This window comes from Megalobrama amblycephala, linkage group LG12, assembly GCF_018812025.1.
Source record: "Megalobrama amblycephala isolate DHTTF-2021 linkage group LG12, ASM1881202v1, whole genome shotgun sequence".
NCBI classification, from domain to species: domain Eukaryota; kingdom Metazoa; phylum Chordata; class Actinopteri; order Cypriniformes; family Xenocyprididae; genus Megalobrama; species Megalobrama amblycephala.
Window position 1 is genome coordinate 15,967,687 of NC_063055.1, and position 16,745 is coordinate 15,984,431.

At 35.3% G+C, this 16,745-nt stretch overlaps 1 protein-coding gene across 2 annotated transcripts in view; it reads right to left on the reverse strand.

Moving 5' to 3' along the window:
- Positions 1-16,586, reverse strand: part of adam9 (ADAM metallopeptidase domain 9) — a 66,672-nt gene extending 50,086 nt beyond the window's left edge. For both annotated transcript variants that reach the window (XM_048209147.1, XM_048209146.1), the window contains exons 1-3: positions 16,085-16,586; positions 10,806-10,903; positions 7,289-7,347 (exon numbers count right to left, since the gene is read on the reverse strand). In XM_048209147.1, coding sequence (XP_048065104.1) covers positions 7,289-7,347; positions 10,806-10,903; positions 16,085-16,166 — 239 coding nt within the window. In that variant the 5' untranslated portion in view covers positions 16,167-16,586. The remainder of the gene's footprint in view (positions 1-7,288; positions 7,348-10,805; positions 10,904-16,084) is intronic.
- Positions 16,587-16,745: the final 159 nt, after the last annotated feature.

A 16,745-nucleotide genomic window follows, 5' to 3' on the forward strand; every position in this document is an offset into this window, starting at 1 on the left:
AACACAATTTATAAGAGTCAAAAAATATGCTTAGACAAATCCAAACTGAACCCTGCGGTGCGTGACGACACATTGATGTCCTAAGACATGAAACGATCGGTTTGTGCAAGAAACCTAAGCAATTGCTGAAAGCAGCTGGACGTAGTGGTGTTTTAGAGGTAAAAAATTATATAAATAATTTTCGGTTTCTCGCACAAACCGATCGTTTCGTGTCTTAGGACATCAATGTGTCATCACGAGCAGCAGGGTTTAATTTGGATTTGTCTAAGCATATTTTTTGACTCTTATAAATTGTGTTACCATTCATTCGCATTATAAGACTGACAGACGGCAACGGTTGGAGTTAAAAATCATCATTTGTGTTCGACTGAAGAAACAAAGTCACCTTCATCTTGGATGCCCTGGGGGTAAGCAGATAAACATCAAATTTTCATTTTTGGGTGAACTATCCCTTTAACTGCCCTCATATCATCTCTCTATACCTAAACATTTTTCTTTAATATGGCTTAAATGTGTCAGTGCAAGATTTTGTTACAGTCACAACTTCTTCGACAGTGAGGAATGCATCTCTATAATAACCCTTATAGTTAAAAGATACTTTTGCCTCGTCTTTAAGCTGTTATGCATAATAATGGGCCAGATATTCACCTTTGCATTAATGTCATTATTACACTTGTTAATGAAAGAAAAGATGGACAGTATAGACTGTCATTCACACAAAATGGGTAATGCTGCAAAAGAACCACATTAGTTAACTAGCAAATTGGGCCACGTTTTTTTTTTTTTTTTTTTTTTTTTTTTTTTAAACAAAAAAAACCAAAACAAAAAAACAACAGCATTCCCTTAAAAGTGATTATTTGTTAGCTTGATAATCAAAGAGTGTCTGGTGAGTGGTTCACAATTGTCTCGACTTATTAACAATACTCATGTTGTCTTGTTTTCTGTCTTTCAGGTGAAGACAGAGATGAGGAGGCATTTCTTCTCTTAGATGAGGACACTATCAAAAATCTTGTCCCTCAAGTTCAATCCAGTTATTGAATGTTGTCAAATGTTTGAGAGAGAATGAGTTGTTTATTTTTCTATTTTTGTCTAATGTTATTACAGTGAGATAAATAGGTCTAAGTGTGTAGAGTTTATTTAGAGTTTAATTTAATGCAATAAAAATGTAAAAGTGCTTGAAGTGTGTAAGTGCCTGAAGTTTTATTTTCTGAAATAAGGCATACTGGCATAGTAACCCAAGTTAGGTTATTTTTGACCTTTGACCTTTGTTAAAAAGGGATCTACTAATTTCTGGGTTATTTCAACCCAGATATTGGGGTTGTTCTTTTGACCCAGAAGTTGGGTTATATTAACTACAATTTTGGGTTATTTTAACCCAAAATTTGGGTCAGGTATTTAACCCAGAAGTTGGGTCAAAAAGAATAACCCATTTTTCTGGGTTGAAATAACCCAGAAATTAGTTGGTCCCTTTTTAACCCAGGATTTGGGTCAAAAATAACCCATTATGGGTTATTTTTGACCCAGGAGTTTTTAGCATGCAAAGGTACAGTCCACAATGTTTGTGTCTCTCTCGTATTTACATCTACATGATATGCGCGAATTGGCGGGGCTAAAAAGGCACTGATGTAGAAGTAGGTGTTGATCTTCTTCTGCAGAGGCAGTCTTTCATCGCACTATGACGTAAAAATGTGACAAAATCTGAAATGAGTTGTTTTCTGAGCTTGGTTTCAATAAAAGCTGTTTTTGGACAAGGAAGTTTTGAGTTCTGAAACTTACAGAATATTTTTATAGTACAATGACCTCTTATATGTCAAAAGATCAAGGAAAATTTGATTTCTCAATTCATGGCCACTTGATAGTAAAGACATTCATAATGTTACAAAAGGTTTCAATTTCAAAGAAATGCTGTTCTTCAAACTTTCTATCCATCAAAATAAACCTAAAAGAACTGTATCACTGTTTCCAAAAAAAATATTAAACAGCATAACTGTTTTCAACATTGATAAAACATACTTCTTGAGAGTACTAGAAAAATTTCTGAAAGGTCATGTGACACTGAAGACTGAAATAACTGCGATTAAGCTTTGCCATTACGGTAATAAATTACTTTTTAAAATATACTGTATTAAAACAGAAAAAAAGTAATTCCGCAACAACACTGTTTTCACTGTTTTTTTGTTTGTTTGTTTTATTTTGATCAAACAAATGCACTGGTAAGCATAAGAGACTTCTTTCACAAACATTAAAAAATATTAATGATCCCACAACGGTACTGTATGCACAAACATCTATCTTGCATATAAGATATTCCTGACGCTTTATAATGTCTTATTTGCATAGCCATCATATTTAGTTGGTTCATGTAAAACACCATGTGTCAGGAAACCAAAAAGACCAAAATCAGGGCTGAGAATGAGCAAATGTGAAAAAGATGAGAGAAGGCATTAGAGAGCAATGGCGGCATGACCATGTGGCCTGTAGTCACAAGCAGAAGCTTGAAAGAGAGCCGAGAGGAAGTGCTGACTGAAGTAGTGTGTACAGCTTTGAAAAAAAAAAGAGATGAGTGCAAACACACAGAGGGTAAAATAAGTTTTGAAAACAATAGGAAATGCACTCCACCGCCACAGCCTCCATGCACGCTCACCACAAAAAGCTCCATTATTGTAGAAAAGGCATGTTGAAGCTCATTTCAGCACCAAACCGGTCACATTTGTAAATAAATAAATACAAATAGATTGTAAATAAATAAATACAAATAAAACAAATTAAAAATAAAACACTGTATGTATTAAATATACATTGATTCTTATTAAAGCTAATGTTAAAGTTATTCAGTCAAAAGCAATGAGTGATTTTCCTTTTTCTTTTGTTGTTTGAAATAATATTAATGACACAGACGGCAGCAGGTGTTTTTTAAGCTGCTGTCACTTTAAGACCAAAAGCATGAATCTAATATACTTATACACATCCAATTTTCTCCCAACTGTTTTTGACCATTTAGGGATGGATCCAAAGCCCAAAAGTAGGTATACTTTGCTTGCCTGTTTTGCTCCAACTCAAAGCGCACACACAGAAAGCTGCCTGGGGAACAGCGTAGTTCTCTCACAGCTTAATAACATGTACCGAAGTAGACTGCATTTTACGTCAGTCTAAAGGCTGGCCGGCCTTTGTGGACCATGCCCCCAGCCCATAAGGGAGGCGTTTGTCAAGCTCATCATACCCCAAGTGGGACACCCTAATTTAAGAACTGGTGTTATTTTAACAGAGGAAGGGTATGAAGACACCTGTGCGAGACTATAGTTGCCGTGTTTTTTGTTTTGTTTTAGGTTTTTTTTTGTCGAGAAACACATTACTAGAACTCGGTGCTCCACCCTAACACAACTAAATCCTAGAAGGGTAGAGGGCTCTACATTTATGTATAGGTTGGTTTTCTGATGCTCTATTTATTTTTCCTCTGCTCCTGAGTGTTTTTGTTTCATTTATGTAATTAAACTGCTATGATTAGATCCACACATCCTCTCCTTCGTTCTGCAACCAGCCGTGACAGGGAAAACATCACTTAACATTATTAATGATGTTTGTTTAAATATCAAAGTTAATAATATCATGGCCTAACTTTCCATGATCAAATCAAATACTTATGGTAAAACAGAGTCCCATTATTTCTTTTACAGGTTGTCACATTACAGAAGTTAAACATGCTACAACAATGGCTTCATGTTGTCTTTAAAGCTTTTTTTTTTGCTTTCAGAAATGAAGATTTCAAGTTTCTGCTTCCTCATTTTTGTTTTCCTAAGAATGCTGACAAGGGAGATATCATCATACAGATATCACAGATATCAGGGGTTCGAGTTTACCGGGCACAGTGGGCTTGTTCTAAGATTGTTTAAGATCTTGGATGATCTGAGAAGGCCACACATTGTGTAAAAAACCTAATATCTGGTGATGAGCGGACCTTTAAGTCAAATCTCCTCTGCAACAGACGGTAACCATAGCTGGAAATCATCAACTTTTCTGAAAGAATTAAAACACTTGCCACAACACATTTAGCACTGACTGTCAAACTCAGTGTGCTATGTGGTCATACAGTGTGTTATTTATATCTTATCTCAAAATGTGAAGCAGTTCTCCTTTGTTAATGGTACAAAACATTTTTTTTTACTTTGAAGGAACATCTTTGAAACGTCTCCTAGCTCTAGGCCTTCAAAGAAGCAACAAACTGTTGAACTGAGGGGAAAAGAATGTTTGGTTACGCTTTATTTTAAGGTATCCTTGTTACAGTGTAATTATACATTTACGTATTGAGTAATGTCAATTAACAACATGTACTTACTATAAAAAATGACCGTGATTTTAACAGTAAAAGACTGTAAAAATGCTGCGGTGAAAAACTGTTAATTGGTTTACAGAAAGTTCCCGTACTATATACGGTGAATAACTGTAATAGATCTAACGGTACATTTAATGTAATTTTACGTTAAAATACCATTAAATTCACAGTTTTTGAAAGTGAAAAATAACAATTCATTGTAAAATTTACAGTGAAAAAACGTAAATTGACATTCAATTTACGTTTGAATGTCAATGTCAACGACATTGACATTTCCCTGCGTGACACTTCACATTTGATATATTTTCGTTGAAATAACTCTGTTTCTTCTTAGTTTTTCTCATTTTTTTTCTAATCAGTTATGTACATTAGGGTTTTATGTTACATCTAATGTTGTTAAATTAATGTTTATTGCATTTTTAAAATTTCATGCATGTTACCATGATGGTGTTTAGTGTGTGTGTGAATGACACTGTGTGCACCTTCTATATGTTAGTGTTGTCCATCTCAGCTTGTGGAAAATCTGCTTGTGATGAACTTTGATTCATCATGTGACTCTCATCACCACTGTGTTTGGTGACTGTCAGTGTATTATAAAAGGTACAAAACAGATATTAGTACTTCATTAGGTTGGTAAATTAACATTATATCAGTTAATGAAATACGTTATTTTACCGTAAATTTAACAGATTTTTTTTTTTTTTTACGTTGCTACTGTATTTTTTTACGGTAAAGTTCTGGCAACCACAGCTGCCATTTTTTTACCATAAATTTTACTGGGATTTTTTTTTACAGTGTAGGGTTAGATGCTTGTAATTATGCATAATTTATTGTTAATTCTACAGAAAAAACACGCAACATATGTAATAAGGACACAAAATAAAGAGCTACCAAATGTTCTTGCTATTTGAGTATGTCAATATTAAAGTGAAAATGCTGAAGATGCATTAGGGGAGTATTGGAAAGTTTTATCTGGCATGATATGCAGAACAAGAAGTGAAACGTCCACCTCTATACTTTGTTCAGCTGCATGTCAAATCTGATATGATCAAGGGACTTTATTTGTATGGCAATTACTGTAAATACACAGTAAAAACCGTACTACTGAGAAATATTATTACAATTTAAAGGGGACATATTATGCCGCTTTTTACAAAATGTAAAATAAGTCACTGATGCCCCCAGAGTGTGTATGTGAAGTTTTAGCTCAAATTACCCCACGGATCATTTTTATAGCATGTTAAAATTGCCACTTTTTGGGGGTGAGCAAAAACACACAGTTTTTATGTGTGTCCCTTTTGAATGCAAATGAGCTGCTGATCCCAGCCTCCTTTCAAGAAGAGGGCAGAGCTTCAAGAGCTTATGCTCCAGCATATCGACAACAACAGAACAGGACAATCTCACGCAGTGAAAATTTATGAAACTGTCAGTAGCAGTGTTCAGTTCGAACCGGAGTCAGACAATGATGCCTACAGAGTCAGAGAATATATGCTGTCATATAAAATATAACTTATGTTGTCATCTTGCTTTTATCCACTAGTACAAGCCTGTTGTAGCGGACCCCGTCTGAATGATGGCCAAAACTTTACTGATGAGTTTTATGATGTTTATTGTACATCATACAAAAGACGAAGCATCAGTTTTCAGCTGAATAAAACAGTACAAGCAGTGCTCATTAAAGTCTTATCCATGAACTTTCTTTCCCTTGCATTATCATCAACATACAAAGCAAATTATACAAAAACACACATTACACTAACAGTAAACACATGAATACAGACCTTATGCCTTTTCAGGGGGTGCTTAATAAACTGATAAACTTTATATCCATAAAACAAATTAGATTTTAGCAAAACCTGTTTTGTATTGACCCTCGTTCACAAAGCAGTCTGGTGTAAAATGCTTTGTGCAGACATAAACAAATTTAGGTATATTCCCTTCAAAAATAAAACTAATCCCCTGTGTTTTCAGTGGCTCTGATGTCGGGAGTACATGAAGTCTTATGTTCACATTTACATCCAACAACAAAACACCCGAGTTGCTTACGAGACATTCTTGTCACTACAGCTGCTCTGGCCTGGAAAAAATGGCAGACAGTATACAACTCGCTCAGGACGGGGTAGAAAAGGTAGAATCTGCAAACGGCTTGTTCTGAGACACTGCTTACGATTTATGAGGATTAAAAAGAGGAGTTGGTGAATTTTTACCAATATAGGGTGGTTGTGTACACACACTGCCGACACATTCATGTTCAAACACCAGGTAAAAGTGAATTTTGCATAATAGGTTCTCTTTAAAATAACTGTTTTCTATATGAATACAATTTAAAATGTAATGTATTCCTGCGATGGCAAAGCTGAATTTTCAGCAGTAATTACTCCAGTCTTCAGTGTCACATGATCCTTCAGAAATCATTCTAATATGCTGATATGGAGCTCAAGAAACCTTTTTTTTTTTTTTTTAATCAATGTTAAAAACAGATTATATCATATTTTTTTTGTGGAAATCATAGTCAGCATTATGTGTTCAATAGAAAGTTGAAAGGAACAGCATCTATTTGAAATATAAATCTTTTATAAACGTCTATTATAAATGTATTTACTGTCACTTCTGATCAATTTATTGCATCCTTGTTGAATAAAAGTATACATTTCTTTAACAAAATCTTACTGACCCCAAACTTTTAAAAGGTAGTGTATTTACTGAATAGCATACCTTAGCTTGGTCGAGTTCAATTTTTTTTTACATAACATCCAAGTGAGAAATATGTAGCATTTAGCACACAAAGCACACAATTTTTTAATTTTGGCCACAAGATTAAACATTGTGAGCATCTTTTGTTCTCCGTTTACCTTGCCTGTGCAGATCAAATCAAATCTTTGGGCAAGTGTACAAATTGACTTTTAGTATTAAAGACTTTAGGAGAGAAAGCAAGAGAAGCAAAAGGAAAATACTCACTCATTTCTCTCCAGAATGACGACATGTTCTTTTCCTTGAGCTTGGATTATGTATGACACCTTAGAAAAAAAAAGGGAAAAAATTACAGAAACCGTCACCTCACAGATAAAGAAAACATGCAGCACAGAGACACAATAAAAAGAGTCTAGAATTCTTTTCTTGCCATTTATTAAATAAATGTAATACAGTGAGCTCAACTGTAAGTGAAGGGCATTTTTGTAAGTATACTAATAAAGCATAACACATCTAGCATTGCATTCCTGCTACAGTTTATGTGATCTCTTTCCTATCACCACTGACTCATATTTGTTTGTGATGAAACCAAACAAATACTTTCGTTTAGCCTGCATTTCTAAAAATGTACTGTGCCCCATAAATCAATAAACCTCTGTGCATGCAGGAAATGAATCACGTCAGAAAGAGACAGAGCAATGTGGACTACGGTCATGCTGGACTGAATTAGGACTTCATTGCCTTTATTGTACAGTAGGAAAACAACTTCAACTGCAGCAACATTTGAATAATGTTGGTGCAACACCAGATTAGCACAAATTTGAGAAGTAAAAAGCTCTTGCATAACACTAAACCAGCAGAGAGATCATTAGAATTTGAGGGTACTGCATGGCAAAATTTGATCTGAATGAGATTTGATCTGAATATATTAGCTTATAAACAAAATACACACACACACACACACACACACACACACACACACACACACACACACACACATACATGTATGTGCCTAAATTCTGAAATGAATTTTACATGACAACATCACAATATGTTAGATTGTAAGATTGATGGGTGTCAGGAAGTGGCGGCTTTACCAACATGGTGGGTGTGACGGGTGGTTTTGAAGAAAGATCTAATTTTACACCTGCCGAAACATGCTAAAATTTTATCTGACATTTACAGTTATTTAGCAATAACAAACATGACTCTTCCTCTTGCTCTTTGTCTCGCCTTAAACTCTATGATATTACAGAAAGAGAGAACAGGACTTTTCACACTCTTTTGAAATACAAGGATTTAAAAAGTTACTTTATGGAAAATGATAAACCACCTCATAAATAGTCACAAACAGCATGACAAAAACATATAAGTTGCTTTGGCTGTCACAGTTCCCTTCGTTCATGGACTCCATTTCCCATCATCCTCCTTGTTTCATCACCCCATTATTCACGGATTACCTGCACCTGCTCCTAATCATCTCCACTGCCTTTATAATGGACTCACTCCCTTCACTCCTTGTCGATTCTTATTGTTAGTTAAAGTGTGTATTGGTTGTATGTCTGCTCCTTCATTGATTAAATACCCAGTTTTGTGGAAGTCTGTGTATGCCTCATCTCTACCACACCAACACCGTAACATTGGCAACTAACCAAAATAAAATTAGGGTTTTAAGTTGAAGTTCAAAAGTATTTTTTTGAAGTACTAAATTACTAAAGCTAAAACTAAAATAAAGCTAAATTAAGGCTAAATAGAAACATCAAAATACAAAAAATAATAAAAATGACAAAGAAATTACTAAAACTTAAACAAAAATTAACATGAAAGTGCAAATATAAAAATAAAAGCCAATTCAAAATATTAATAAATGCTTTAACAGTATATAAATAATACTAAAATAGCACTGCTAAGGTCTATAAATATGCAAAAATACCACAAGACCTGTCATCAAAGTTAAAATGTTCCCTCATAATATTGAATTAAGTAACTTCCCCTCATTTCTTCACTGATGACGTTTACTGCCGCAAGGGTGGGACAACCTGTCACTCACATGAGATCACAGCAAAAATAGTTTTTCTCACTAACACATTGTCTTCTTCTCAAACTCATTCTCTCATCTACCAAACTCTGAGTTTCTCAATGACATAGAGGTCAGAGTAATATTGTGTGTTTATTTGTGCCATGCTGGTGGTAAGTATCTCTCAGCATGGTCCTGGCAAAAGCAGGCTTTTAATAACTACGCCCACGCTGCCGGGCATGTGTGCCTGCCAGATGGTTCCTGTGGCATTATCTTTGAAGCACCACTGGTATAGATGGATATGATTAGAACAACATCATTGATAGGTCACGAAAAATGGAAAACGGAGGCGAGGATGTACAGAGAATGAGTGGGACAAGCTAAAGATCCTATCCACACAGTTAGTCAAGTAACTCTTGTGTTTGTGTGGGAGCTCACAAAAATAAATAAATAAATAAACTAAAAAAATAATAAAAATGAAAAAAGAAAATGTTATTTGTTAAATAATGTAATAATTTGTTAATAATGTTAAAAAAGTTATTTTGGTTACACTTTATTTTAGTGTCTGTGTTACAGTGTAATTATGCATTTAAGTACTGAGTAATAACAATTAACTACATGTACTTACTATAGGGAAGGGTTAGGTTTAGGGTTTGGTTTAGAGTTAGTTGCATGTAATTATGCATAGTTTATAGTTATTACTACAGTAACTACATGTAACGTGTAAGAAGGACACTAAAAAAAGTGTTACCGTAATTTCTTACTGGACTATTACATGTAAAAGACAGGTAATAAAACTGCACCTTTCTCACTGTATACAGAATTTATAATTACAAATACCAAACATTAAAATCACCATAATTTATTAATAAATGCTTGTCATATTGTGTGCAATTTGTTCAGTGCGAGTCAATGTGTATACAGTATATAGTATCTTGATGATTCAGTCCGAAGTTGTTGCCAGTATCTTCTGCATTAGATGAAGGACTATGAAACAACTTAAAAATGAGCACATGGCTGGGTTGCTGGGTTGTAGGCCGAGGCCCGCAGGCCTAGGCCTGAAAAGGCCTGCAGCAAGAAGGGGGTCTCTTCAGTCGTCCAAGAAACAAGGAAAGAGAAGGAATGGCATTGTTCTCTAGTTTTTAACCTCTGGTCAAAGTCCAACCTCTTAGGGATGATGGGGCCAATGAAGATGTTGTATTTCCGGGTGACAACACACCTCCTGTCAGGGCTTTTATGACCGAGCAAGATTAACTGGCTGAGTTTTTGTTGAAGAAATATTCTTTTAATACTGATGTGTTGCACAGGTATGGACATACCGCATACACAAGCATTTAAATCTTCTCTATATAAACCCATAGACACTAAACACGACAAAATTGAAGTTACCTTAAATGTATCATAAAACATGTGAATACAATGAGTGTAATATAGCAACGGTAATAATGGATACCATTTCCTGGGGATGTGCATGTTCATTTATAGAACAGTCTGTCTATACATTAATGCAAGAGAGTCTGTGTTATGTGGGGATAATGCAGGAAAGATGCACGCAAAGACACGTTTTCGTGTGTCTCTTCTCTGCTCTCTGTGGAAACCACATTCTTTAGCGCAATAAAACTTGTAACTAAGAACTTCTCGGGGGATGGGGGACAGGCCCCAACAATTATTGGTTAACTATAACAAATAATTGTGTCTGATTTGTCTCAGTCGTTACAATAAGAGAGAGAGAGAGAGAGAGAGAGAGAGAGAGAGAGAGTCGTTTACCTTATCTGCACTGTCCTGGTTTCTTCTATGTCTACTGATGCGTCTCGGTACAGTCACTTCATATGAAGAGAGCTGAGAGGTCTGCTGGGTTATAGAGCCTATAAACAGAAACAGTCCCGTCACAACACTGTCTACCCATAAGATCAATACACACACAATGAATTAAGATATGCAGGAAAACTTGCACTGAATAAGACAATTGGAATGGACATGGATTTTGGTTTAAACTAATAAGATTTTATATTTTTATAATATAATTACTGCCTGGTCACTGATCGGTCCCTGATCTACCAATCACAATGAAAGTATGTCCCATAACTTAATCTGATTGAGCTTCAGGCATCACAAAAGACAGGCATCGCTAACCAACTAGACAGGAGGAGTTCCGTTTTATCTTTTATATGCAGATTTATGTTCATGGTAGCATCATCAACTTGCACCTATTATAATCTTAATAATATCAAGTGTTAATATTCAAAGTTAATTTGAAAATCACACACATACACATACACACACACACACACACACACACACACACACACACTCAAACACAGATGCCCTGATGCTATATGCACACAATCATATATTTATCAAAACCAGCAAGTACACACAATCACACCCACAAACACACACATATTCCCATTCACCCACTGTAAAAAACAAAAATAATAAAACAAGTTTTTTGAGAATTTATCTTATCATCTTACATTTTCTCTACATTCTTATTACTGCATTGCTCTTTGTTACAGTATGTGTTACTTTCAAAATCTTCAATGCTATAGTTCACATATTGTGTTTGAACTCTAGCTCATAAGAACTGTATGGTTAAAATATGACAATTTATTGTGTTGCCTAAACCCTGATGTCCATTGTAGTGGACATGAAAAAAAATCCAATAAAAAGTTTTTTTTTTTGACTCGTTTATACATTAAAGAAGAACAAATATCAAGTGGATAACTTTTTTTTTTGCTCAGTGGAACATAATTCAGGTCTGGAGGGGTTAATCAGGAGTTGACTATTTCCCTCCATTATTCCTCTCACTGCTCAAACAAAACATGTTTATATGAAACTACTATTGTGACTATGGGTATTAAATTGAGTGCAATTTATTGGTTGGCAATCAAGTGCCAAGTGTTTTTTATGTTGGTGGGAATCATGAAGAGAGAAAGACCTCAGGAAGGAGAGGCATCCCACCCACTCCTGAGTCATCAGTCAACAAGTTGAATCAGTCTTCCTGTGTAATTTTCCCAAAAAGGGTAGATAAGACAGAACAATTCATAATGCTTACTTCCTTGATCTCTTTACTGAACATTCACACAAAATTCTCAGAGAACTATTTATCTTGATCACCTTCAGGCTTTCACATCATTCTCATCTCAAAACATGCCCTCAATTTCTCTATTAGCCTGTGTGTTAGCATTCATGTAGAAGCCTCTCTATTTCTATACCTGCTAAATGCTAAAATAAGTGTAAGCAGACGCTTTTAAATTGACTTACAGTTTACTTATTACACAGGGCTTAATGGGCCTCATGGCCCACAGCCAATGTAAGAGCATTCTGGGCCAGTTGACAGAATTGTTATGTCACTGTCACTGTCTCTACATCTTTGTTTACTGGTCATATACATGCATTGTTATGCCATGGTTACAAAACAACTGTGTTGAATTTGTGAAAATAATATATTTATATCTGCCATGTTACATTATTAGCTACAGCAAATTAAACAAAAATATATATGTTTTTGCAAAGGAAATTAAACATTTAATGAAAAAATATATATAATGAACATACATATATTTATTGATGCTAATAAATAAATATATAAACGTATTTAACACATATTTTACTACATTTTCCTGTTTTACTAAGTGTAATTCAAGAATTACTTTCAAGTAGAGACCAGTTTTTTGTCAGTTTACTCAACCAAGACAACATCCTTGTCCTAATTCAAATTATGGAAAAATGCAGAGATGTTAAGCTACTGGATTTGAGCAAACTGGCTGTTAAAAGTGGCAAAAATTACATTTCATACTGATTCATACTGTACATTTCATTCTGATAATAAATTAAAAGCTCTTTAGACTAAAGGGCGAGGAGGCGCCTATAAATTCGGAATTAGCCCAAATATGCCATTATTGAACTGCTTAAGCTTCTTATACTTACACGTGGCCAGAAGAGGCAGAGATGAAGGTATATGTAGACCAGACATGATATTCTTTCCTATTAAAATAAAATAACTCTATAGGATAGACAATGTACATCATCACTGCAAAACCTGAAAGGCTCAAACAAACATTGATTTGGCCTTCAAAGTGAAACTACAGTGAAACACCCATGTTGTAATGTTATGTGGACATCTTTTGGATATAGTGATTTCACTACAAGTTGAAAAAAAAAAAAGGAAAAAAAAATTATATATATATATATAAATAATATTATATTATAAAATATTAAAATATAATATTAAATTTGCTTATCAATGTTTTATATATAAAAACATTAGCAGAAGTTCAACCGAACCTGATTGATGCACGAGAACAAACCTCTAACAGAAGCTCAAAAGTGCTGAGAAAAAATCTCATTGGTTCTCACACATCAAGCAAACATGCTTGAGCTCCCATTTGTGTGAACTGATGTGTGAGTTGATGAATGTTTTATGCGAATAAACGCCTAAATTCAATCTGTTCATCATATAAAGCGTTCAAGTCTCTTCAGAAAATTTGGATCCCTTTAAGTGTGTCCCATTCCAAAGTTCCTTCAATCTGAGACACATTTTTGGTCATACCACCAAGCACTATACTCGCTATTGATAGTGGCTCCATGACACCTGCAAATTATATACAACATAACCGTCCACGTTTTGATTTCTGTAAATCAGTTTGCACAAACGCAGTCAACTTGATTAATATTCATGAGCCCAGCGACAGACACTGAGGGAAGACGTGAAAAGTCATCTTTGACTATTGTAAGTTATTTTTTTTAAACTAAGGAAAATATTTAATTTAAAGTAGGGCTGGGCGATATATCGCATGCGATTGTCACACGCATTTCGTCAGTAAAGCCGGATCCCTGCTTACCGCTAAATCGCCATCACCTGCTTTCAAATGGAGCGCCATTTAATAGACAGAACCGTAGATCACTGACAAGCTACGCAATATCGCGTTCATTATCGCAGATGAATCGCCTCGATAATGAACGTGATATTGCGTAGATTGTCAGTGAACTACAGCTCTGTATATTAAATGGCGCTCGCATGCGATATATCGCCCAGCCCTAATTTAAAGTGTTTAATTTTTTGTAAATCTTAGTGCGTTTTATTATTATTTATAGTAGTGGCAGTAGCATTTTATCTGTATTATTGTTCAAGGTTGTTTTATTTATATAGCACATTTAAAAACAGCAAGCATGGCTGACCAAAGTGCTGAACATAAAGCGAAGAAAAAAAAGAAAGTACAAAGCGAAACCATACATTCACACCAGACACTTATACTGAATTAAAAGCTAAGGGAAAAAAAGTACGTTTTAAGAGAAGATTTAAAAATAGTTAGAAACTGTGCCGATCTGATATAGGCCGGTAGACTGTTCCACAGCCTGGGGCCAGCAATAGCAAAGGCTCGATCACCTCTCTTCTTTAATCGCGATCTGGGGACAGAGAGAATTCTCTTATCACCAGATCTCAGATTTCGTGTGGGATTGTAGGGGTGGAGTGGCTTAGACAGATAGCTCGGTGACTGGTTATTTAAAGATTTGAAAAACAAAAAGAAGATTTTTAAATTAAATTCCAAAATGTACAGGTAAACAGTGCAACGATTTCAAAATTGGAGTAACATGATCAAATTTGCCTTTTCTTTTGAGAAATTTTGCAGCGGCATTTTGCACTAATTGAAGACGAGCGATAGATGATTTGGACATACCATAGTAAAGAGAATTGCAGTTATCCAAGTGAGATGTAATAAGCGCATGGATCACAATCTCTAAGGTTTTTTCAGAGAGCGAGGATCTAATCTTAGAGAGGAGACGCAGCTGAAAAAAGCAAGAACTAATCACAGAATTTATTTGCTTTTCAAAAGTGAAGTTCTGATCCCAAAAAACACACAAGTTTTTAATGCAGGATGAGGTAAATGGAGCAAGGTAGTCCAGTTCGATGCTTCTGCTCCCAGAGCTATGATGGGGGGCCAAAGACTAGAACCTCGGTTTTTGATTTGTTCAAAAACAAAAAAAATTGAGAAAACCATATTTTCACTTCATCTAGGCATACAAAAAGAGATTCCAGAGCAGCATTTGTGTTATTTTTCAGAGGTAAATAGATTTGGTTATCATCTGCATAGCAGTGAAATGATACACCATGTTTTCTGAAGATGGAGCCCAGAGGAAGTAAATACAGAGAAAAAAGAATAGGTGCAAGAATTGAAACCTGCGGTACTGCACAAGAGAGTTGAGTAGGCGATGAAGAAAAGTTACCTAATCTAACAGAGAAACTTCTATTCGTCAAATAAGATTTAAACCGACTGAGGACAGTTCCCTGAATGCCCACAGAAATTGTTAGTCTTTTTTTACAGAAACTTTAAACAATAATGTGTCAAGCACCATAAACGTTCTGTAACTTTTTCATGGCAAATAATAAGCGTTTAATATGACAAATCAAGCATGTCTGTAGATGGCTGTAAATTTAAAAATGTCCCTACCAAAACTTGGAATACACACTAGTGAAGGTACTAGTGTCCATTTGTACTAGAAAAATTGGAACAGATAGTAGTCTAGTATAAATATGAATATTTGACAGTAAAACTAAAATAGGTACCAGTAACATTTGGAAGACATACTAACGCTAGCTGAAAGTGAACAGTTGGTCACAGATTCTAATATAATTAAATAGCAAAAATTTCCAGTTTGTTACCAGCTAACAATAGTAGCAAAGGTGATATTCATGCATTTTACTTACAGGCTACTAGTGACTAAATGAATAGATGCTAGTAATTTGAATAAGTTCTAGTATTTAATGAATAGTTTCTTTAGTGGATAGTTTCTATCTAGAGTTCTATAGACTACTCTATAGTTTCTAGTGGAACTGAAAAAATTACTAGTCACCGTAGGAGTACTTGCTACTTGGCCCGAAAGTACTAACATCAAAATAGCTACAATTTACTTTAAGGAATACATTTTAAAACAGCTTGTCATAGTGCCAATACATTCAAACAGTCAACACTGGTAACGTTAAGTGCTGTTGTGGACATTATATGACTCGCAATGGTCGCTCTGGACTGTCGCTGTTTTCTCACCTCCACTGCAGTCGATGAGCGCGTGAAGCATTAGCCACATAAAGGCGCTTTTAACGAGCCGAGAACAAACTGCATTAACCATGTCTGTAAAGTATCCGTTCTCAAAGTCCGTTCCGAAGTAACGTCAAATGTTGCCCTCTCTTCCTTATCCAGGCGTTGTCCTCCAAGCAATGGCAATGAGCCCTCTCCACATAACGCTCCCGTGGAGAAAAAATAATACCGCACAGTTTCAGCTACCTGGTCATTTTGTTATACTTTATCCATCTGTAATAAGTTTGTTAAACAGTTCCTCCCAGCTCGCTGATCGGGATGTGTTTGTATATCAGAAAAAGGGTACCGTTTCAGTACTCTGTTCTAAATCTTTGGATTAGGCAATTCGCTCGGACTAGCATCTCCAATGAGCCCCGTCAGTAGAGGGCGAAACCGAGCATGCGTCACGAAACAGTTTGGCTTTTTAACCCTTTACTTTGGCCTGCTATGGCAATGCAAATCACTAGAACACTATTTCTTATTCGCATTTAACTTACTTTCACCCGCCAACAAAAATAGCCACTCTTTTGCAAAAAGAATAACTTAAGTGACTATTAAAAGTAACACACTCTTTGTCTGTTATTGTTGTTAGATGAGTTAGGGATAATCTAAAAACTACACGTACATGTAA